Source organism: Rhinatrema bivittatum, chromosome 14 (genome assembly GCF_901001135.1).
Source record: "Rhinatrema bivittatum chromosome 14, aRhiBiv1.1, whole genome shotgun sequence".
NCBI classification, from domain to species: domain Eukaryota; kingdom Metazoa; phylum Chordata; class Amphibia; order Gymnophiona; family Rhinatrematidae; genus Rhinatrema; species Rhinatrema bivittatum.
The window spans coordinates 1,924,677-1,949,281 of NC_042628.1; the positions used below are offsets into that span (position 1 = coordinate 1,924,677).

Consider the following 24,605-nt stretch of genomic DNA (forward strand, 5'->3'; position numbering starts at 1 on the left):
GGTTTATGAAAGTGCTCTGCAAAGTATAAGTGGAAGCAGGTTATTTTCACATTAACTCTTCACCCTTTTAGAGGGTAGCATCTGCTTCTATGTTTGATCATGTGATTTGGGATGAACTAGTGAGGGGATAGGTTACAAACGTAAACATTCACTACATGAAGTGGGATAGGTGACATGGTATACAGCTCCTCGTCTGGAGGTATCTCTTACGACGACTACTCATTCAATTTATCATTTCTAAAGTGCCACTAGAGATACACATAGGAGCAGCCTGCTGAAAGCAAGCGTAAGTGACACACGTGAGTGTATGAGAAATATTTATTGTAGGGAAGTGGTTAAGATTGAAAAGCAGCCTGAAAGAGGCGAGTTTAGACTGAATTTGAATGTGGCCAGAGAGGGACAACGATGCAGTGACGGATATACGTCTGATATGTAAACTGGTTTATTTTTCAGGGTCTGTTCAGGATTGCAGCCGGAGCATCCAAACTGAAAAAGCTGAAAGCTGCTTTGGACTGTTCCGCATCCCAGCTGGAGGAGTTTTATTCGGATCCCCATGCAGTTGCAGGTATCGCCAATCCTCGCTTTTAGATTGAGTTCTGCTGCTGCTTCTCGCTGCTCTAGAGACGTCCTGCGGAGCTGAGCAGGAGGTGGCAGAATTGGACATCCCGGCCGTCAGACTGCTTTGGGATCCCAGCAGCCCTTCCTTGATGGATGGGGGCGGGGAGGTTTCCTGGGTAAATAGCCTCACTAGCTCGCACGTTTTTCTTGTATCAGTTTCCCTGAATTCAGAAGTAGTGGAGGGGGGAGAGAGGTAAACACTGCTCTGCAATGATGGATCGTGAAAGCCTTCTTGTTCATCTTTGTTGCAGGTGCGCTGAAATCTTACCTGAGAGAGTTACCGGAACCTTTAATGACATTCAGCCTGTATGAAGAATGGACCCAAGCTGCAAAGTGAGACTATTTTACATGTATTACGCAAGGTGCTGGGGAAAAAAAGACCAAAAAGAACTTGCATGCTTTTCCTAGAGATGTTTTCAGAATTTCTTGTTCACTTTCTTGAAAATTTCTGAATGCACAAACATTTAGCTGTGGGATACTGTGCGTTCTGATCTGGTGGTGCTCAGTGTTACACCCATGATGCAGAGTTAAAATTAAAAAAAAAAAAAGTGTAGTTGCCTAGCGTGTAACCAGATGGACTCAGGACCAGTGTGTTATATCCTCCCCTGCCAGCAGATGGAGACAGTCAGATTTCAAAGCTGGCGTCACCCTACATACACCCCTGAATAACCTCAGCCCTTCAGTATCTCTCCGTCTCCAGGAGATGGTGGATATACCTCTCCCTATGGGGATTGCTGTACCTTTTGGAAGAAGAAAATTTACTTTTAAATTGGAGAAGAAATTTAGCCCCGCTCTCCTGCGGTGATACCTAAAGGTCCCTCCCCAGGTGAGAATTCCTGAGGCGATTTCTGAGATCCCTCAGAGTTGTGCCTTGGTCCGGTAGCCGGTTCCCAGCGTGGATTTTGCTGCTGAAGCAGCTGAAAGGCAGGTGCAGAGCATGGCAGTGACAGCAAATGTCCTCTCCCACCGCAGCCGGAGACCATCTCTGTACTCAGCCAGTAAGCGCTGAGCCCAGGTAAGTTTAAAAAAAAAAAAAAAAGAGGATTTCCTCCTGATTCAGATGTTGGAGGGGTTTTTGTTAAGACCTCCTCCAGTCTCCTTGCTCGGTGTGCTGTACCGATATCGTTCCCGATCCCGTTGGGGTTAGGGGAAGTGGGCTGCAAACCGCATGGTAGGCAAGGCGGTGCCATCTTGTGCGCATTTTTGTGCCTGTATTGCCCACCATAGAGCTTCGGTAAGCGCAGTGTATGTCTGCTCTGCGCATGCGCATAAATGCCACACATGTGACTACACACAAGTAACTACACGCACATGTGTACTACACGCACAAGTAAAGCCGGGTGCAGGGGCTGTGCATGTGGCTCGCATAGGCACCCAAAATCTGTGTGCATAAAATTTTAAGTGCGAGCTGCCTGAACACGCAGTTACTATGACCAATGGCTCTGGCAGCCAAGAAACATAAGCTCCTTTCTCTCTGCGGTGCTGTCGTATTAATGTTTCACAGTCTGACCTGGATTCCAACTTATGTCAGCGCTGTGAGGAAGCCCAGGGACAATTGGCCTCCCCGGACTTTGCTAAGCCTGGATCCTCCCATTCAGAGGATGGGTCAGCCACAGCCTTAACCAGACTGGGTCATCCATGGGAGAGGGAAATTCAGCGGCACCTACCCCAGTACCTCCTGGGCTAGGCATGGACCCGGCCGCCTTCTCTTGGGTGGAATTCTTTCAAGGCCTTCGTACAGGCGCAGTCTGCTACCTCACTTGCCGGTAAGCCCTCCCTATCTGCCTCCAGGGCTGGGGAACTCATTGTCAGGAACTGACGGCTCAGGGATGTTGGACCAAGGAAGAGGCACTCTGGAACATAAACCGCCTGGAAGCCTGAGCAGTCAGATTGGCGTCTGCAGTTCAGCCACATACTCCAGGGTCAATTGGTCCATGTAATGTTGGACAATGCAATGACAGTAGATTATATCAACCGCCAGGGTGGAACCAAAAGCCAGTAAGTCTCCTTATGGAATGGGCGGAAATACATCTACAAATGATCTCAGCCTCCGACATCACAGGAAAAGACAACGTCAGAGCAGACTTTCTAAGCAGGGAGAATCTGGAGCCAAGAGAGAGAGTGGTGTTGGCCAAAGCTTTTCAGCTGGTAGTAGATCGTTGGGGTGTCGCATCTCACAAGGTGAAGGTTCCCCAATTCTTTGGTCGCCAAGAGATCAGTTGAATCTGGGGATTGACGCTCTTGTTCAGACCTGGCTGGAAGAGGAGCTGCTATAAGCCTTCCCTCCATGGTCATTTGCAGGATCGATTGCCACAGGGGATTAGTCCTACTAGTAGCTCCAGACTGGCCCAGGCGTCCGTGGTATGCGGCCATGCAGAGCCTCCTAGTGGAGCCTCCCACCACACAGGAACCTGCTACAGCAAGGACCGCTCCTTCATTAGGATTCTCGATTCTGTCTTAGTCTGGCCCTTGAGAGGATATTCTGCAGCAGTAATTGCCACCTTACTCCGTGTGCAGAAATTCTCTACGTCCTTGGCGTAGGCGCGGGTCTGGAGAATATTTGAGGCCTGGTGCGAGGAACGCGTTTCCCCTCGGACGGTCAAAATCCTTTAACTTCTTGAAGGTCCAGGTAGTGGCTCTCTCCTGTTTGAGGAGCGATATGAACAGAACCTGCCTGTCTACTCATCCAGACATGGCCCATTTTCTGAAAGGGGTGAAGCACCTCTGGCCCCCTGCAATGGCCGGTTCTCTTGTGGAATCTTAATCTAGTATTGGAGTTTTTGGTAGGGTCCTCCTTTCAGCTGCTGCTTAGGCTTTTCTTGTGAAAACGGTGTTCCTGCTGGCTGAACTACAGGCATTGTCGTGTCAGGAACCGTTCCTCCGGATGACTTCAGAAGCGTTACAGCTTTGTACCGTTCCATTCTTCTTGCCCAAGGTAGTCTCGGAGCTTCATTTGAATCCGTCCATTTCGTTGCCATCCCTAGATAAGCATAAGGACGCGGAATGTCAGGAGGCTTTTGGTGTGGTATCTGGAAGTTTCAGAACCGATCCAAAATACAGACTACCTGTTTTTGTCTTTCATGGTGGAAGGAAGAAGGAAGCAGGGTGAACCAGCTTCGCGGACTACCTTAGCTTGCTGGATTAAGGAGGTGATCACAGGGAGACTATGTAGAGGCAGGAAAGTCATTACCTTCTTAGGTTAAAGCTCATTCCACTAGAACTCAAGCAGTTTCATGGGCAGAAGTTAGACTGCTGATTCCTGTCAACATCTGCCAAGCAGCAACATGGTCCTTCTTGCACACCTTCTCCAGGTTATATCGCCTGGACATTCAGGCCCAGGAGTGCACGACCTCTGCAAGGACGGTGTTAACCAGACCACGGGCAGTCTCCTGCCCCGATCGGGAGTAGCTTTTGTACATCCCATTGGTGCTGAGTCCATCTGACTAAACGTTAGGAAATGGAGAAATTACTTGCTTGATAATTTCATTTTCCTTAGTATAGACAGATGGACTCAGCATCCCACCCACGGCTGCCCAAGAACGGTGCCAAGGATTCGCCCATGGAGTGGATATAAATTCCGAGAGAATACAGGTAAGCCGTCATCCAGTCCCAAGCTCAGGGCATCTATAATTTTACTGGGGATCAGTGTTTGGTTGAATACAGTTAGGGTTATCCGTTTTTAATAAAGCTTTTTCGATAGTAGGTCCACAGTGGTTTTTGAAGAGAATACTGAAGAGCTGAGGCCACTTCAGGGGTGAATCTAGGGTGACATCAGCTTTGAAACCTGACTCTGTCTCCATCTGCTGGCAGGAGAGCATATAACCCATTGGTCTCGAGTCCTTCTGTCTACACTAAAACACAATTATTAGGTAAGTAATTTCTCCAGTGTGCAGCAAGTATGATAGTTTGTATACTAATAGCTAGGGATTGACTGATGGAAGCTGGGATTTCCACTTACAGTGCACCTCCTTCCTCTCTCCTCTGCAGTATCTCAGACCAGGAGAAGAAGCTGAACACTTTGCGGACGATCTGCAATAAGCTGCCGAAGGCAAACTTGGCTAACTTCAGGTATGCAGCACAAGAACATGCCATGCTGGGCAGACCAAGGGTCCATCAAGCCCAGTATCCTGTTTTTCATCAGAGGCCAAACCAGGCTACAAGTACCCAAAAAGTACCCAGCAGGAGACTTCCTCCTCCGTTCTCATCTCTGAAGTGGGGAGGAGGGGTTGTGTCCCATGCAAGTGAGGGGAGGGTTCCTCCATACTCTGCCATTCTCTGGAGGAAGGGAGAGGCTAGAGCTGAATAGACGATAGAATGAAAGGTGGAACGAGAATGAATGTCTTAGGTCACAGAGTACCTGACCCACATGCTTTATAGAAGGGTGTTCCCAGTCTGCATTATGCTCAGAAAATAGACAAAGACAGGGTCATCAACCTTCTCTACTGGCGGGATGGTCCTCTACGGTACCTAACACCCCTGCAAGCAAACGTTTCCTCTTTATTTCTTGTTTGTTTTGGTTGTTTTTTTTAATCCCCAGACTGCAGGTTTTAACCCTCTACCATCTGCTGGAGGCAGAGAAATACTGAGGGAGTGCAGGTGGTATACTGGGTTATATGGCAGTGTCAGTAAAGCTTTTCTTCGGTCTCCATCTGCTAGCAGGGAGGCAAAACCCAGGAGTCTGGACTGATGGGATATGAACAGGAAAAGGGCTTTCCCAGTTTGCATTGTGCTCAGAAAATATGTCCTCCCGATCTGACCCAGAATGATGTAAAGCCAGCTTCTGCCTAATGAGTTTTCTTCCTATTGTTTTTTATAGGTATTTAATAAAATTCCTAGCAAAGCTTGCACAGTACAGTGACTCAAATAAAATGAGCCCTAGCAACATTGCTATCGTCTTAGGACCAAACTTGCTGTGGCCGAAACACGAAGGGTGAGTTCTGTCAAGACTTGACTTCTGCCCAACACATTTATTTGTTTTCATGATCTGTAGCCTGCTGAATCCCAGGTACTTGGAGGTTGACAGATTTATATATATAGTCATCAAAATAAAAATGATAAAAGAACTAACAAAAAATACTATAGAGTAAAAACAAATAGATAAATCATAACATACAGTCGCTCCTTGATCAGATATTCATGTTAAGTAACAGATGTATTAAATGCCTGCTAGGAGTAGAAAGCTTTAATGCGCATCCTAAACGTAAGGGAGCATGGACTATGTAGGATGTTGAATCTGGTAAGCTGCGCCCTGGCCGTGCTGAACAGACGTTTAACAGGTGACCTGAAACTGCATTGTAACTTGGAAATTTTTAATAGGGAGCTAATACAAACTGGTGAAGGCTAAATACACTGCTAGCCAGGGATCTTTTATTGGGAAAACAAAAATAAACCAGATCAGAAGTTGTGCATTAGCTTTCAAGATCTGACTTGCACCTTAAGCCAGACAGACTGAAGGATAGGTAAGCCAGTGTTTGAGAGTTGTCATACAGTGCAGCTGTTTATCTGTGCACCAAATAAGTGTTCTCCAAGGACAGCAGGATGTCTTCACACATGGAGGAGATTGACAATTGTGGGTCTCCAGTGGCCCTGTCTGCCAGCGGAACCTGCTGTCCCGCTGATGTCCAATGGCGTGGTGTCCATCCTTGTGGCTCCAAGGTCCATCAGTGCTGATGGCTTGGTCGTCTTCGGCCTGAAGAGCTGTTCCATCTTGTTGAGCTGAAGCAAACGTCCATTCGGGGTCATTTGTGTGCATAAGCGGCAACCCTGGACGACATGCAGTGCCTCCAGGCAGAGGACACATATCTCGTGAGAGTTAGTTATGGACATGATCCTTGTGCAACGGGAGCATTGCCAAAAACCCGACATGGCCATAGTGGGACAAAATAGAAGGGCCTCAAAATCGATGGCGGTGGGCACCTAAGCGCTGCCGCTGCAGGGGAATTGAGCACGAAAGGAAACTTACCAAAAGTGTCAAACCCTGACTAGGAACGTTTTGGGGAAGAACCAAGAGAGACGCAATGTCTAACACAGCGAAGAAATCAGCAAAAATCGCGAGAGTGTTTCCCAAAAGGCCAAAGTGAGCTCACGCACTCACACCGGGATGCTGCAGCTCCGTGGAAAAAGACTGGAGAAGGGACCCCACGTGGACGCGTGGTACGGGGCATGCTGGACATGCTCAGTGAGCCTAGTCGGAGTTCTAGAAACGCTGACACAAGTTTTTCCGTGTCGGGGCTCCATCTGATGTCACCCATCCTGCTTGTCCTTGGAGAAAATTGCTTTCTGTAAGTGCACAGGCTTGCAAATGATTTCCTGTTTTCTGGGAAGGAGGGGGGTCCTTTTACCCTAAGCAGTCTCGAGGGCTTTGTGAGGGGTGTGCATGCCTCTCCTCTCAGCCGCTCCTCAGCTGGCTATCTGTGCATCACTTCCAAACGGCCCAGCAGATGGGATCTGAAGCCACATCCCTCATACTGTAATGGCCACAGAGCCCTGTTTTCTGTACTGCTGAGGCCCTCTGGAAAGATGAAGAACTTCGGATCTGAAGAGGGATTGTACCGCGTGACGCTGCTACCCATGAATTATAAATAGGTCCATTTTGGCGGGATTGGCTGTGATGAAAGGTTGTTTTGGGCTTTTTCCCTTCCTCTCTGCAGAACTCTGGCAGAAATCGCGGCTGCGACGTCGGTCCAAGCTGTTGCCATCATTGAGCCGATCATCCAGAATGCAGACTGGTTCTTCCCTGGAGGTGAGGGGGTCTCGCTGCCTGTAGGGTGTTATGTGGAGGGCTTCCTTTCCATATACACTGGGGTAAATTCACGCTTTAATTTTGACCTGTTACCGTTTGCCAGGTGACACGTTCGGTGCTGTCCTGTCTGTATAACGTGCACGGTTTTGTTTCCCTCTTCAGAGATGGATTTCAATGTGTCCGGCGCATTTGTCCCTGTTGTTCCCATGAATTCAAATCACTTGCCTTACACTGGAAACGAGCTGATGCCAGACTACGGGACCCTGGAGAAGAAGAGACCCATCAGTATGGCAGTGATGGATGGAGAGCTGCTACGGAAGGACGGGTGGGTGATGTGTGGGATGTCTATTTGTCGTTCCCTCACAGCTGATGCATATTTATAAAGCAGCCAGACCTGTTCATCTGGGTTCTTGTACTGACTAATGAGAGAAGCAGTTTCTGCAAGTGAAGGATGGAATGCACAGGCCCTCACCACAACCGAGTGGCCCTCTCACCTTTAGAGGTGACCTCGTAAAGCAGGGTGTGTGAGGGGTGGGGGGAAGCTTGTACTGCTGCTGCCCATCCTGTAGATAAATGGGCGAGCACGTGAAGCACGGGGCTGTTTCACACTTCTCATGATCCCTAAATCTACTGGAAAAATGACAAAAAGGTGGGGTGAGGAGAGGAACTTTGCCCCAGGAAGTGGTGCAGAGGTGACAGAGATTGCTGCAGTTTTTGGAAGACTCAGCTTGAAGTGCGAGCTGTGGCAGTTCTCTTCTCGTTTGTAATCATAGTTTCCTAGTGTGTAGCCAAATGGACTCGGGACCAATGGGTTATCCTTCCCTGCCAGCAGATGGAGACAAAATCAGAATTCAAAGCTGGTGTCACCCTAGATACTCCCCTGCAGTGATCTCAGCTCTTCCTTATTTCTCCGTCTCCCGCAGATGGTGGATGTACCTCTCCCTATGGGGATTGCTGTACTTTTTGGAAGGAGAAATTCTACATTTAAATTGGAGAAAAAATTGAGCCCTGCTCTCCAGCGATGATACCTAAAGGACCGTACCCCAGTTCAGAATTCCTGAGGTGATTTCCGAGATCCCTCAGAGGGGAGCCTTGGTCCGGTAGCCGGTTCCTGGCGTGGACTCTGCTGCTTAAGCAGCTGAAAGGCAGCGGGTGCAGGAAGCAGAGCGTGGCGGTGATGGCCAAAGCCCTCTTCCCCCGCAGCCGTAAACTGTCTCTGTACTCACCTGGTAAGTGCTGAGCCCAGGTAAGTTTAGAAAAAAAAAATTTTACCTTTTGATTCAGACACATTTGGAGGGGTTTTGGTAAGACATCCTCGGTCTAGCTCAGCGCGCGCCGTACCGACATCATTCCCAATCCTGTTGGGGTAAGGGAAAGTGGGCTTCCGAGCGGCCCCCGGTGGGCTAGGCCGCAGCAGCGCCATCTTGCATGCGTCTTTGTGTGCCGTATTGCCCTCCATAGAATGTACACGCAGTGCACATAACACCGCGTGCGCACATACATGCACAGAATACAGGTAAAGCTGGGCGCATGGGCTGTGCATGTGCCTCGCCGCATCCCACCTAGGCTCTTGAAATCTGTGCGCATACAATTTTAAGTGTGAGCTGACAGAACGCACAGTTACTGCTGCCAATGGCTCCGGCAGCTGAGAAACGTAAGCGCCTTTCTCTCTGCGCTGCTGTCATATTAGGGCTTCACGGTCTGATCTGGATTCCAACTTATGTCAGCGCTGTGAGGAAGCCTCCCCGGACTTTGCTTAAACCCGGTTCCTCCCATTCAGAGGAAGGGTTAGCCACAGCCTTAACTGGAAGTACCCCGGATCTGAGTACCTGTGGGACTGGGTCATCCATGGGAGAGGGAAATTCAGTGGCACCTACCCCAGTACCTCCTGGGCTAGGCATGGACCCGGCTCCTTCAAACCTTCATACAGGCGCAGTCTGCTACCTTACTTGCCCCCTGTCAGGACAGAACCTTAACCAGTAATCCCTCCCTCTCCCAGTCCTATCGGCAGACCTCGAAGCAAGCCTCACTTCAACAAGGATAATCCCTGCCAGGGACCCAGACGAAAAGGAAGATACAGATTTTTTAGAAGATGGGGAAATTCCCCCTGGTTTAGAACTATATCAGACCGTGTTACGGTTTTTCCATAGAGACAAATTGCTGGCCCTGGTTTCCCAGACCCTGAAGATACAGGGAGTTCCTGGGGCAGACTCTGATGGAACCAAAGAAGAACCCCATTCTGATTTCCCTACAGAAAGCCTTTTGCTACTTTCCAGTACTGGAAGCCATCCAGGAGTTGATTAACCTGGAATGGGATGCCCCAGAAGCAAGTTTTAAAAGGGGACAAGCGTTAGAAGCTCTGTACCCACTGGATTCGGTAGTAAGAGAGTGTTTGCATTTCCCTAAAGTGGTTGCACTGGTCTGTGACATCTCGTAAGTGAACAGCTATCCCAGTGGAGGGAGGAGTGGCCTTAAAGGATGCTCATGATAGGCGGATGGAGTCCATCCTTAAACAGGCCTTTGACGCAATAGCAATGACCTTACAGATTGCTTCTTCTTGTGCCCTGGTAGCTCGTTCATGCCTACTCCTCTCTCGGGAGGTGGATTACTCGGGGGTGAATTTCAGAGCGGTTATGGAACCTGCCGCTGCCTTTTTAGCTGACGTGGCTAGGATCTAGTCCATACTTTGGCTAGTGGAGTGACCTCGGTGGTGGCGACCAGAAGACAGCTATGGCTGTGGAATGGTCCAGCAGACGCAACCTCCAAGGCAAATCTTACTAAGATGCCCTTTAAAGGATCCCTCCTTCTCGGAAGCGAATTGGAAAAGCTGGCCTATAATGGGGCAAATCTCCAGCTCCCAGGCTACTAGAAGATAAGAGAAAGCAGTTATTTGCCTCTCACCTATGAAGAGTCGATCCAGGGGCTCCCATTGCTTTTGCCCTTACAGAAACTTGACATTTCAGAGGTCTCAGTCCTTTCGTAGTCGACAACCCAAGAGAGGGGCAGGTTCAGGTTCATCCCGAACCACCACAGTGAAAATTTGCCGCCCCACTCTTGGAACGAGGAGAGAGGGGAATGACTGTCCCTCTTCTGCAAGAAATGGGTCCAGATCATTTTGAACAAATGGGTACTGGAGGTCATATGAGACAAATATGTGCTGGAATTTCACAGCATTCCTTGGGACATATTCATAATGTCTACTTGCCACTCCCAGCACAAGAAGCAGGCAGTGGAGACTACTCTTAAGGTTCCTCAAGAAGAGGGCTATAATTCCAATACCTGCACCCCTGGAAAATACAGGACGTTCCTTCATTGTACCCAAGAAGGAAGGTTCCTTTCACCCCATCCTGGACCTAAAGAGCGTCAACTGACATCTACGAGTGAATCATTTCCACATGGAAACCCTACGCTCCGTGATAATGGCCATACAATTGGGAGACTTCTTAACATCCCTGGACCTGTCTGAGGCATACCTACATATTCCAGTCCGTCAACACAGTTTTCCTACACTTTGTGGTACTGGGTTGCCATTATCAGTTTCGGGCACTGGTGGTCATAGCAGCGGCATTGAGAAAAGAGGGAATCCTGGTGCACATGTACTTGGACGCCTGGTTGATCCGGTCCAAGTCCGTGGTAGAGAGTCTCCAGGTGACCAACAGGGTGACCTCCTTGCTTCAGGAACTCTGTTGTGTCATAAACCTGTACAAAAGCAGTCTCAAGCCCTTGTAGAATCTTAAACTAGTATTAGAATTTTTGGCGGTGTCCTCCTTTCAGCAGCTGCGTAGTCTTTCCTTGAGTTTAACCTTGCACATAGTGTTCCTGGTTGCTATATGCTTGGCACGTCTCATCTCTGATTGGTTGAGTACAGTTAGTTATCCATTTTTAATCATATTTTAAATCAAGTTTTCTCAATAGTATTTCCACAGTGGCTTTTGAAGAGGATACTGAAGGACTGAGGTCACTGCAGGGGTGAATCTAGGGTGATGTCAGCTTTGAAACCTGACTCTGTCTCCATCTGCTGGCAGGGGAGCATAAACCCATTGGTCCTGAGTCCATCTGTCTGCACTAAGGAAAATGAAATGATCAGGTAAGTAGTGTCTCCAATTTCTAGCTGCTTACTAAATCTGTCTTATTCCTTCTGCAATCAAAGAAATGAGGGTTTTGTATTCTATTATAAGTGGAGCTATGTCTGGGTTTATTTAGACTGATGGGAGTCCAGGGCTCCAGAAGAGCCAGCTTTGTTTGTGGTGTGGTATATGCCTCTCTGGATACCCTGTTAGGTTTCTAAAACAAGTCATCGGTAATTGTTTTTGCCTGTTTTCTGCACGGTCCATTTTTTACTCTTTGGCACAGGTGGTACTCTCAGGTCTGTAGAGCTCCGTCCCTCCCTAGGGGGAATGAGAATTCTGATCTTGTTTTTAACTCTGAGCAGTCAGAGTAAGCTGGAGAAGTCTCGGAGCGCCATCATACACTGTGTGCAGAAATCCCGCAAGGGCCTTGATCATGCATCCATCGTTCTCCTCACACCCAAATGCCCTTTGCCCTGCCGCACTGAGTTGGGTTTGTCCCTCCTGAGGTTGGCAGCTTTCCTGCTTTGTCGCTGGACCATCCCTTCGCTTGTGATTACAATTCCTGAAGATACCATGTGAAGAAGAAGGGGAGTGGGGGTATGTGATGGAGGTGTCTGAAAATGCCTGGATTTTTAAGAGCAGATCACATGGTACCTAAGGAAGGAGCATTGCTTGGATAACTAACTTCTTAAAAACACTCACTTTACGGAGAAGAGCTGCTTGCTCCCATTATTGTCTGTTTACATTGTATGTGTCCGCGTGTAATTTTAATGAGCGAGCACCAGGTCTCGATGACTGCTCATTTCTGTGCTCTCAGCTGCATTGTGTGTTGCATGTTGGTTTAATGTGCGTCATGGTTTAAAAACACACAAAAGCAGTTTTGTGGGGTTTTTTAAATGAATGCCCAGGCATCCTTGGTGTTGCCTTGCTGCTTGGGTCCTTGTCCTTTCATGTGGGCTCTACTTCTTTGTAGTAACTGCTAGTGATGTATCTGTGGTTGTCCTGCATGGGTTGTGTTGCTCATCCTGTCTTTTCTCTGTAGCTTGGGTGTGAAGGTTCTGGAGCTCCACACGAATTCACGCCGAGGGGGTACTATAAGCAGAAAGCACACATCCCCTGCTTTCCAGCCGCCCCTGCCACCGTCTGAGGCTGCTGCACTCATGCAGGCAGGAGCAGAGCAGCAGGTGCAGGGCTGTGGGTTAGACAGCAGTCCCAGTCCTGCTGGCACTGCAGATCTACTAAACTCTGGGATTGAGGACATCAGGTAAGGAGCATGGGGGACCTCCTGTAAGAAACCGGTACAGACTAAGCCTGTTCAGCAGGAGAATTCTCTTTATTGGGATACATTCTTCTGTGCAGATGGGGATAGGATCTAGCTGCTGGCTTCCATTTTCCTATGTTCTCTCTTCTCTGCATCCCATGGTACAGCTTCGCCTAAATGTTCCCATGCACGGGATTCTCTCCATGAGGCTCTTTTGGTACCTTCACTGTAGCACGCTTGTGCTGGTGGGAAAGGTATCTGAAATATCCTTATAATAGAGAGTCCTATCTCTTTAGTGAGTTATTCTAATGCGCTCTCATTCTTTCAGAGTTCATCAACATTGTTTTACCAACCTCTGAAATAAATTCTAGGAACATTCACAGATTCTTTATCAGCACTAACTCCCAAGTTAATAGAGTTTGAAAATTACTTAGGAGTTTTGTCAGAACAGAATATTCATTTTCTAGCATGTAGGCAGATGGACTCAGGACCAGTGGGTTATGTGCTCCCCTGCTAGCAGATGGAGACAGTCAGGTTTCAAAGCTGACGTCACCCTATATATACCCCTGCAGTGACCTCAGCCATTCAGTATCTCTCCGTCTCCTAGCAGATGTGGACGTGCCTTCCCTATCGGGAACACAGTACTCTTTAGAAGAGGACATTTTACCTTTAAATTGGAGAAAGATCGAGCCCCACTCTCCTGTCCCTCCCCCAGTTGAGAATTCCTGAGATCCCTCAGGGTTGTGCCTTGGTCCAGGAGCCGGTTCCTGGTATGGACTTTGAGTTGAAGCAGCTGAAAGGCAGCAGGTGCATGAAGCCGAGCGCAGTGGTGATGGCCAAAGGCCTCTCACCCCTGCAGCTGGAGACCATTTCTATACGCAGCCGGTAAACGCTGAGCCCAGGTAAGTAACAGGACTCCTCTGATTCAGGGAGATGGAAGGCTTCAGTAAGTCTTTCCTCCGGTCTCCTTGCTCGGTGCTCCGTACTGACGTCGTTCCCGATCCCGTTAGGGCAAGGGAAGGAGGTTTCAGAGCGGCCCCCCGATGGGCTAGACCCCGGTTCAGACTTTGTGGCCACTCCATGTGGCAGGCTGCGGCAGCGCCATCTTGCTGCGGTGTCATTTTTCCCCCATTGATGATCGGTACACTCAGTATGGGCCGGCCCTGTTGTGCGCCTAACGCATGCATACATTTGCGCACAACTGGACGCCTATACATACACGTGTCAGGGCAGATTTGTGCGCGCTCAGGCGCTAACTGGCTGAACGCACAAGCTACAGTTAACTATGGCTCCAGCAAGAAAGAAGCACAAGTGATACTCCCTTTGTGCTGCCTGCCATATTAGGGCTGCACGGTCTGAACTAGAATCCTTCCTGTGTCAGCAGTGTGAGGAGGCCCAGGGAGGGCTGGACTCTCAGAATTTCTCCAAGCTCAGCCCCTCCCAGTCGGAGAACAGGTCAGCCATGACCTTATCTGGTAGCACCTGGAATCTGAGCAATCCCAGGGATGCATCCTTCCCGGGATAGGGCAGTTCAGTAGCCCCCTACCCCAATTCCTCCTGGGCTAGGTATGGACCAGGTGACCTTTTCTTGGGTGGCATTTGTTCAGGCATGGTCAGCTGCTGCCCCTGCCCGCTCTGAGCTGAAGCTGGGAAGGCCTCGTCCTCCCAGCCCTATCAGCATGTCTTGGGACATGCCTCGCCTCACCAAGGGTATCCCTGATAGGGACCCAGACACCACGGACAACGATGGATGCAGACTAATTGGAAGATGGGGAAATCCCTTCAGGCCTGGAGCCATACTGGACCATGCTATGGTTTTTCCACAGAGATGAATTGTCGGTCCTGGTCTCCCAGACCAGAAGACTCTGGGAGTTCCCGGCACGGACCCTATGTCAGAACAAAAGAGGAATCCCATCCTGGTGTCGTTACGGAAAGCTCTTGATATTTCCCAATGCTGGAAGCCATCCAGAAGTTGATTGACCTGGAGTGAGGTGCTCCAGAAGCCAGTTTTAAAGGGAAGTCCTTGTACCCTCTGGACCAGGCAGCCAAAGAACACCTGCGTTTCCCGAAAGAGGATGCCCTGTCTGCACCATCTCGAAGCGAACAACTATCCCAGTAGTGGGAGGAGCGGCCTTGAAGGATGCACACAATAGGCGGTTGGAGTCCATCCTTAAGCCTTTGACGCGACAGCAATGACACTGCAGGTCGCTTCCTGTTGTGCCCTGGTGACTCGTTCATGTCTGCTTCTCTCAAGAGAGGCACATAGCTCAGGGGCGCATCCCAGAGAAATCATGGAGCACGCTGCGGCCTTCCTAGCAGATGCAAGCTCGGACCTAGTGTGTACTTCGGCCAGAGAAGTAGTCTCAGTGGTGGTTGCCAGAAGACAGCTATGACTGCGAAATTGGTCAGCAGACGCGACCTCTAAGGCAAACATCACAAAGATGCCCTTTAAGGGATCCCTTCTATTCGGAAGCGAATTTGAAAAGCTAGCCAGTAAGTGGGATGAATCTCAAGTGCCTCAGCTACCGGAAGATAAAAAGAGGTCACAGCACCCCTCGTCCATGAGGAGTTGGGCCAAGGGCTTCCAGCGCTTCCGGCACTACAGAAAATCGGGAAGGTCTCTGTCCTTCCAGAGCGACAACCAGAAAGAGGAACTAGTTCGGGCTCAGGTTCAACCCAACCTTCCCAATGAAGTTTGGCTGACCCATCCATGGGACGAGGAGATAGGGGGCCAACTATCCCTATTCTATCAGAGGTGGGTCTAGATCACATTGGACAAATGGGTATTGGACATCATATGAGAAGGATAAGCTCTAGAATTTCGCAGCAGCCCTCGGGACATGTTCATATCACCTTGCCACTGGCAGCGGAATCCACGTTGATAAGGCTCCTCAGTTTGAGGGCTATAACCCAGGTACCTACACCCCAGGAAACTACAGGGCATTATTCCATCGTTCCCAAGAAGGAGGGTTCACTTTTCCCCATCCTGGATCTCAAGAACATCATTCATCATCTGCGGGTAATTCACTTCCACATGGAAACTCTTCGCTCCATCATAATGGCCGTACAACCGGGAGAGTTCTTAACATCCCAATCCATCAAGACCACCAGTGTTTCCTATGCCTTGCCGTACTGGGCTGCCATTATCAGTTCCAAGCATTTGCCTTTCAACCTGGCAACCTCCCCAGAACATTCTCCAAAATTATGGTGGTCAAAGCGGCGGTACTGAGGAAAGAAAGGGATCCTGTTTCACCCTTACTTAGATGACTGGCTGATCTGGGCAAAATCATTGGAAGAGAGCCTCCAGATGACCAGCAGGGTCAGGTCCCTGCTTCAGGAACTCAGTTGGGTCGTGAACGTGGACAAGAGCAGTCTCAAGCCTTTCCAGTCCTTGGAGTACCTTGGAGTCCGGTTCAACACCAAGCAGGACAAGGTCTTCCTCCCTCCCTCGAGGGAAAGGAAACTGATATGCCAAGTGCGTCTATTGATGAACACAATGCGCCCCAGGGTATGGCGCTGTCTCCAGGTCCTCTGCCTGATGGCGTCAACCCTGGAGGTAGTACCGTGGGCAAGGGCACACATGTGGCCACTCCAACACTCCCTGCTGTCATATTGGAACCCACTGCCGATTCACCTCCACCTACTGATGGAAGTATGTCCTCTGCTCCAGTGATGGCTACAGGAAGTGCATCTAAGCAAGGGTGTAAGCCTGTCCCCACCTAACTGGCTAGTCCTCATGATGGATGTGAGCTTCCAAGGGTGGGGTGCCCACTATCAGGAATTGACAACCCAGGGGCGATGGACCAAGGAAAAAGTGAGCTGGAACATAAACTGCCTGGAAGACCAAGGTGTCAGATTAGAGTGTCTGCAATTCAGCCACAGGCTCCAGGGACAAGCAAGTCATGTGATGTTGGACCACACAACAACAGTAGCCTACATCAACCGCCAGAGAGGAACCAAAAGCCACCAAGTGTCTCTGGAGACAGAGAGCCCCTTATGGAATGGGCAGAGTTAAATCTACAGGGGATCTCTGCCTCCCACATCATGGGAAAAGACAACATCAGAGCTGACTTTCTCAGCAGGGAGAGTCTGGATCCAGGAGAATGGGCATTGTTAACCAGAGCCTTCCAGCTCCTGGTAAATTGCTGGGGCCTCCCATCCATCGACCTACTGGCCACATCTCACAATGTAAAGGTCCCCTGATTCTTCAGTCACAGAAGAGATCAGCGCTCCAAAGGGATAGACGCCCTTGTCCAGACCTGGCCCGAGGAGGACTTGCTGTATGCCTTCCCTCCATGGCCTCTGCTGGGCAAGGTCATTCGCAAGATCGAACACCACAAAGGTTTAGTCCTTCTGGTTGCCCTGGATTGGCCCAGTCACCCGTAGTATGCAGACATGCGGAGACTTCTGGTGGATAGTCCCCTATGCTTCCCCTGCACAGGGACCTTCTCCAACAAGATCCAATCCTTCACGAGGACTCAACCCTGTTTTGTCTTACGGTGTGGACCTTGAGTGGGCTCGCATGACAAAGCGTGGATATTTGGTGGCAGTAATCACCACGTTGCTCCGCTTGCGGAAGTTCTCGACGTCCCTGGCATATGTGCGGATCTGGAGAATATTTGAGGCCTGGTGCTAGGAACACGGGATGCCCTCGCGAACGACCAAGATCCCCCATGATTCTGGAATTTTTACAGGACGGCCTGAACAAAGGACTGTCCCTCAACTCCTTGAAGGTCCAGGTGGCGGCTCTCTCCTGTTTCAGAGGCGAGGTGAACGGAGCCCACCTGTCAACCCATCTGAACTTGGCCCATTTCCTAAAAGGTTAAAGTGGGCGGTCCCCCTATGGAACCTCAATCTATGTATTGGACTTCTTAGCAGGTCTTTCCTTTCGGCTGCTGCACACTGTCTTTACACCTGTTAACACTGAATACTGTATTCTTGGTGACTATATGCTCGGCTCGTCACATCTCATGCTCGGCTCGTCACATACCGTATTTTTCGCTCCATAAGACGCACTTTTTTTCCCCCAAAGGTGGGGGGAAAATGTATGTGCGTCTTATGGAGCGAATATAAAAAAAAAACCAAACAAAAATCTAACAAACACCCCCCCCCCCCCCGACTCCCCCAAGACCTGCCGAATTAATTTCCTGCAACCCCCCCACCCTCCTGACCCCCCCAAGACCTGCCAAACGTCCCTGGTGGTCCAGCGGGGGTCCAGGAGCGGTCCGGGAACGATCTCCTGGGCGTGAGCCGTCGGCTGCCAGTAAACAAAATGGCGCCGACGGCCCTATGCCCTCACTATGACACTGAGACCGACCGCTGCTATTGGTCGGTCTCAGTGACATAGTGAGGGCATAGGGCCGTCGGCGCCATTTTGTTTACTGGCAGCCGACGGCCCTATGCCCTCACTATGTCACTGAGACCGACCAATAGCAGCGATCGGTCTCAGTGACATAGTGAGGGCATAGGGCCGTCGGCTGCCAGTAAACAAAATGGCGCCGACGGCCCTATGCCCTCACTATGTCACTGAGACCGACCAATAGCAGCGGTCGGTCTCAGTGACATAGTGAGGGCATAGGGCCGTCGGCGCCATTTTGTTTACTGGCAGCCGACGGCTCACGCCCAGGAGATCGTTCCCGGACCGCTCCTGGACCCCCGCTGGACCACCAGGGACGTTTGGCAGGTCTTGGGGGGGTCAGGAGGGTGGGGGGTTGCAGGAAATTAATTCTGCAGGTCTTGGGGGGGTCAGGGGGGTGGAGGTTGTTAATTTAAAGGGTTGGGATGGGGGGGGGGGGGGTTTGGGGGTTTTGGGGGTTCCCACAGAAAGAAAAATTTTCTGATCTGGGGAGTGGACCGAAATGGCCCTCCCCAGACCCGAAAACAAAATGGGGAGAAAAAAAAAAACTATGCACTCCCCTAATTTGCTCCATAAGACGCCCAGACGCAGAGCCGGTTTAGCACAATTTTTTTTTTTTTAAATTTTCCCCCTCTGAATCCTAGGTGCGTCTTATGGTCAGGTGCGTCTTATGGAGCGAAAAATACGGTATATCACATCTCATGCTCGGCTCGTCACACATATCACATCTCATGCTCGGCTCGTCACATATATCACATGTTATATTTATTCTACCTGCCTCTATCTTCCTTCCAGCTTGTCTTTAAGCCTCCAAGTTTTCCATACCTTGTTGATTGTAACTTTGACTTATTCCTTTTCCTTTGTTATCTATTATTTACCAGAATTGTTACCTCAGTTTTACCCTTTGTTAAAATGTAAACCGATCCGATATGGTTATCTACTATGAAGGTCGGTATAGAAAACTGCTAAATAAATAAAAATAAATAAATCTCTGAACTACAGGTGCTGTCATGTTGGGAGCCGTTCCTCCGGTTGAGTCCAAGAATGTTGTAGCTTTACACTGTCCCTTCCTTCTTTCCAAAGGTAGTCTCAGAGTTTCACCTGAACCGCTCTGTTTCCTTACAGTCCCTAGATAGACACAAGAACTCGGAAGGCTACTGCCTCCTACACCACTTAAACGTCAGTAGGCTGTTAGTTCGGTATATAGAACATAAGAACAAACAGCGCACTGGTTCTGTCACGGTGGAAGGAAACAAGACAAAGCAGCTTCTTGAGCTCCCATAGCTTGCTGGATCAACGAAGTGATCACGGGAACTTATGTAGAGGCAGCGAAGCCTTTACCCCTTCCGGTTAAAGCTCATTCCACTAAGACCTAGGCAGTATCTTGGGCAGAATCTAAGCTACTGTCTCATCGACATCTGCCGAGCAGCGACGTGGTCTTCCTTGCATGCCTTCTCCAGGTTCTATCGCCTGGATATCATACCAGAGAAGACTCAGCCTTTGTGAGGGTGGTGCTAACTGAACCACGAGCAGCCTCCCGCCCCGTTCGGGAGTAGCCTTTTTACATCCCATTGGTCCTGAGTCCATTTGGCTACATGCTAGGAAATGGAGAAATTACTTACCTGATAATTTTGTTTTCCTTAGTGTAGATGGACTCAGCATCCCGCCCACGGTTGCCCATGAACAGTGCCAAGGAATCTCACATGAATCTTGATCCCAAAGAGGTTACGGGTAAGCCATCACCCTATCCCTAGATCTGGGCATCTATAATATTTGAGATTCAGCGCTTATGTTTGGTTGAGTAGTTACAGTCACCATTTTTAATCAAGTTCTTAATCAGGTTATTAAATTGTATTCAAGTTTTTCAATAGTAGGTCCACAATGGCTTTTGAAGAGAATACATTAGGGCTGAGGTCTCTGAAGGGGCGTATCTAAGGTGACGTCAGCTTTGAAACCTGACTCAGTCTTCATCTGCTAGCAGGGGAGCATAAACCCATTGGTCCTGAATCCATCTGTCTACACTATGGAAAACTAAATTATCAGGTAAGTAATTTCTCCATTATAAGGCTTTTTAAAATTTTTTTTATTTTGCATTACTCAAGTCTGCAATCTTCTGGAAGAGTGAACCAGAAGAACTAGACATCGGTCACCACCTGTGCTCTCAAGAGAGGGTATAAAACTATTTTGATGATTCTAATCACTCTTATTCCCAATTACCTGTGCATCGTGGACAAAAAGTGCCTGAGGGTGTAGTAGGTGTTAAGTCAGGATACAAAGTAAGAATTAATCCAAGGTCATGAACGGAGTAGTGCTTCAGTAGTGCTGCTCTGTCTCCGATGTCACACAAGACTAGCCACAGCTTTGCCATTATAAGGGGCCTATATGGTATTATTGATACTCGGTGGTGGTCAGAAAACCAGTTTTGTACTGCAAGGTACAGTCCCTTTAACTCAATTGCTACACAGTCTATGGGGTCACTTTTTGGGGCTTATTCCACCTCTGTGCTAAAGGCGCATCGCCATCCATTCTGTCTTGTCACACTGCCCTCAAGACTGTGGTTCATAGTTACTCTGGGTCGCGCATGTGAACCTAGACTTCGTAACATTTTCCAGCATCCAATCACCTTTCTTCACTTCCGCTATCGCTTCCTCTTCAGTGTAGGTGCATGTACAACTCCTCGGGGAGATGGGTGAATTGTAGGAATTCATTAAAATAACTTTGGAATACAATTACAGGTAAGTAATAATTTTGCCTTCAAAGATAATTATGGACATACAAGCTTAAGATGGCAATACAAAAAAAAAAAGTATTATAAATGCTCAGATATATTCTTATCTTAAAAATGAGCCCAGGAGGCGAAAGATTTTGATTTTCAGCATAAAACTTTCCTCTTTCTAGCCAGAGAAACTGTATGCCAGCCTAGGCAGTAAAAAAGTCTCTAACGTGAGCTCACAGACACTTTCTGAGAATGTTAAGCTCTTGTTTTTTAAGCTTGCAAGCACACTGCTTTGGTTGACCTCCTTTGAGGCAAGGATTGAGATCTAGAAATGTGATAATCACTGGGGATCCTCGGTTTTCTCTGGAGGCAAGATGAGGCAGGATGGATGCTGATGGGGAGAAATTTAATAATTGTGATAATTGCAAGTCCATAATTATCCCTGCAGGCAGGATGGATAATAAGTGAAAATGTTGTGCTGCCCTAGGGGCTGCCACTTTGATTCCACACAGGCCTCTGCTCCCCCCCCTATGCATCAACTCTACAAGCCATGCTGTTTCTGCTGAGAGAGCAGCAGCAGCATTGAAATGTGGGAGCATTGAGCTGGTGTACAGTGGTCTTGTGGGCAGAGGGGTGTAGGCTCTGTCTGATGCTGGTATCCCTGAATAAACACTTATGCTGCTATTTTACTGGCACTGATAAAACTAAAAGCAAGCAGACATGAGAAATCTACTAGCGTGTTGCACTGGGCAAACAGGATCTTCTGAGTAAAGCAAAGTTACATCATTTTTTAATCTCCCTGTGCCTGATACTTGATATTCAGAAATATTGACTTCCTATTTCTTTTTTTTTTTTTTTTTTCAGTGTGAGCAAACCCAAAGACGGTGCAGCTGCAACCACACCACCACCTGTGAGAAACGGAGCACATGCCCTGAACACCATGCAGAGCCAGCCGCAGCTAACCGGCAGCTCCAGCCAACTGTCTGCCGGCCCAGCATATAGTTCTGCTGGCCCAAGTCCCCACATGACAAGACGAGGTACAGTTCTCATATGGACCGATGGCCTCACAGTATGGTTAGATAAGTGTGTGTGTGTTACTTATAAAAACTTGTATTCCGCTGATTTACAAATCTCAGCGGATAACACTAACTCGCATAATGTAAATCGACACAAAACCAGTAAAAATCAGTAAAAATTTCAAAATACAATAAAAACACACCAAAATAAATAAAATTAGACAGCAAAGCCGCCCAGTCTGCGACTGTTCAAAAACAGTTTGAATATACTGGCAATGTTCTGCGCCCCTAACAGAGAAACTCAGAGAGAAATGATAAGTAGGAGAGGCCAATGTAAACAGTTTATGAAAATGTAGCAAAGTCTCCCTCCATTCTCAGGGACTCCGGAAGGTCATTCCAGAGAACAGGACCCGTCATGTTGAAAGTTTGCAAATGGGATTCCTGTAACCTAAGGGAAGGAACCACTAACAACTGCATAGGGCAATATTCTATCAGTTCTGCAGCCAATTTGCTAAAAGATCATAAAGAATTTAAAGATTAAGGATCCTGAACTTAATGCGCCATGAGATGGTAGTAACCAATGCAGTTTAACTGACTGCTGAGAACTTCCAGAAACAAACCAAGCTGCAGAATTTTGTATAAGTTGTAATGATCGGAGAGAGGACTGAGGTAAGCCAAGAAGTAAGGAACTAAGATTGTTCAACGCTACAAAAATCCTTAACATTCAGGAAGGGTTTCACTGAACGCAGAAGGCACATCCTAAGAGTAACAACCTCTCACTAAAGATTGTATGTGAGGGTGCAGAGAGAGCAGAATCTTCCACCAATCCCAGGCTCCTTACTTGATACATAATGGGAATCGTAACCCCCTCAAAAGACCAGTGAGTTGGAACATGAACAACCTCGGAACAAGAAAAAGCTAAAACCTTGGTCATCTTAACGTTCAAAGCTTAATGGTTGTCAAATTACTAATTCTTAATCTTGGAGAATCATAGTTTATCCAATGCCTCTTGAAAGGAGGAGGTAATAGGGGAAAAAAAACCTGCACATATTTTAAAAGAAACCTCCAGCCTAGAGAGAACATTACACAGGGGACAGAGATGTTGGCGAGTGCGCTGATCCCTGTGGGATGCCTGTGCCCAATGGGAATGCCTGATTATTGAGCCGCACCAATGGCAACCTTATAGGAACTGGCCACGTAAGAGAGGTGAAAACCATGCTAGAACCAAGGAAGTAACACCCAGAGACTGAAGGCGACCTAGCAAAAAGGTATGGTCAAGGGTATGGAATGCTGCAGGGACATCTAAAAAGACAGCAAGATGTCTGACCCCAGCAGCAAACCCTAAACGGATTTGATCAAAACAAGTAGCTCTGCATTGTGATGAGGATGAAATCCAAACTGAGAATCATGAATAAGCTCATTGTCATCCACAAATTCCTGAAGTTGTTGCAACGCAACTATTTTGATAAGTTTTGAAAGAAAAGGAAGGGAAGAAATTGAAGGGTAAATTGTAAGGTTGTATGGACGTATTGTCTGCTTTCTTAAGGATAGGTTGCACTACTGCAATGTTTAGGTTATCCGGTAGCCCACCTTGCTCTAGTGAAGAATGAACTATAGCCATCCCAACGTGCTCCTCTGAGCACAAGACTTTAATCAAAGCATTGGAGCACAAAAATTGTCCATTTGAGAGAGGATGGAACAGATTTCTGAGCAGAAAGGAGGGAAAACTCAATCCATGCAGTAGACTTGGAGCATAATGATAGAGGCAAAGGTAAGGCAATCTTCAGGTTAGCTGTTAATTTACTGACCTTACCATTACATTTTGAATTGTCATGTAGAGTTTGTTCCAGATTTTCCTAAAGGTAGGCCCAAGGTGGATAAGAGAAAGTAAGAAGGCACTGAGTACATGCAGTAAGTAGTGGATGCCTATGCAGCTTGCAAGTAAATGGAAGAGAAGTGAATGCATTGGGTATAAATTGGAATTTGTTGATGGAGGTAGCAACGACTCAAAGGAGTTCCAAGAGTTGGGACATGAATAGAAGATTAAAAAAAAAGTCTAAAATATCCATGAGAGAATATTTCAACAATCCCACCCCTTGAGAGAGAAACCATATCAACTCACGGCTTTTCCTATTAGCCCTTACCAACCTGAGGAGATCCTAGAAAGGGAACTGCAGCAAAATATAAGAAAAATGGACAGTCTTAAACCACTTAGGATCCCAAATTAATGAATATGCGACTATTTGGCTAACATACAACCCTCCCCTCTCCCCCAAAAAAGCCATCACAGAGGAAGAATTCACTGAATGGGGGAGAGAGAAAACCCCTAAAATCATTTGCACTGTATCCTTAAAAACCCTTTCCAAATGCTTCTGGTCGAATACAATGTATCTTGCAGCCTGATAAAATAAAATGTTTACAAGAGATCTCAGAAAAAAATGAATGCCAAGGACCAATTTAAGCTTAACCTGAGTGGCCGTAGAAAGAGCAAGGAACCCATAGCCTCTGACCCAAAGAGATGCCACTCTGGCCTGTGCTGGCTCAGATGTCGCATCGCCTGCTGCTGCAGGCTAAGATTAGCACTAGGAGTGGTCTGAGGCGGTACCAGTGCAGATGTGCTAGTGACCACCGCGGGGGGGGGGGATGGGACAGGCTGCCTCTCTTGGCTGTGTATAAGGGCCACACTGCTTTATTGCTCAAGCGTGGAACACCTTGTAATGATAGACATGGATCTAATTTATAACTACCACTTCTGGTACAAGCAGTAAATGGTGCATTTATATTTAATTGTGTTTGTTTAATTTTATATTCTGATACAATCATACT

The 24,605-nt window shown here is 48.1% G+C and overlaps 1 protein-coding gene across 5 annotated transcripts in view; it reads left to right on the forward strand.

The window, feature by feature from the left end:
- The window catches only part of ARHGAP17 (Rho GTPase activating protein 17), a 97,190-nt gene that overhangs the window by 59,783 nt on the left and 12,802 nt on the right, over positions 1-24,605 (forward strand). For 4 of the 5 annotated variants that reach the window (XR_003852731.1, XM_029577619.1, XM_029577620.1 and 1 more), the window contains exons 11-18: positions 454-565; positions 870-951; positions 4,606-4,686; positions 5,435-5,548; positions 7,269-7,360; positions 7,523-7,685; positions 12,473-12,694; positions 21,628-21,800. Coding sequence is in view for 4 of the 5 variants with exons in the window: in XM_029577619.1 (XP_029433479.1) it covers positions 454-565; positions 870-951; positions 4,606-4,686; positions 5,435-5,548; positions 7,269-7,360; positions 7,523-7,685; positions 12,473-12,694; positions 21,628-21,800 (1,039 nt within the window). In the remaining variant the exon portion in view is untranslated. The remainder of the gene's footprint in view (positions 1-453; positions 566-869; positions 952-4,605; positions 4,687-5,434; positions 5,549-7,268; positions 7,361-7,522; positions 7,686-12,472; positions 12,695-21,627; positions 21,801-24,605) is intronic. The other variant, XM_029577621.1, reaches the window with a different exon arrangement.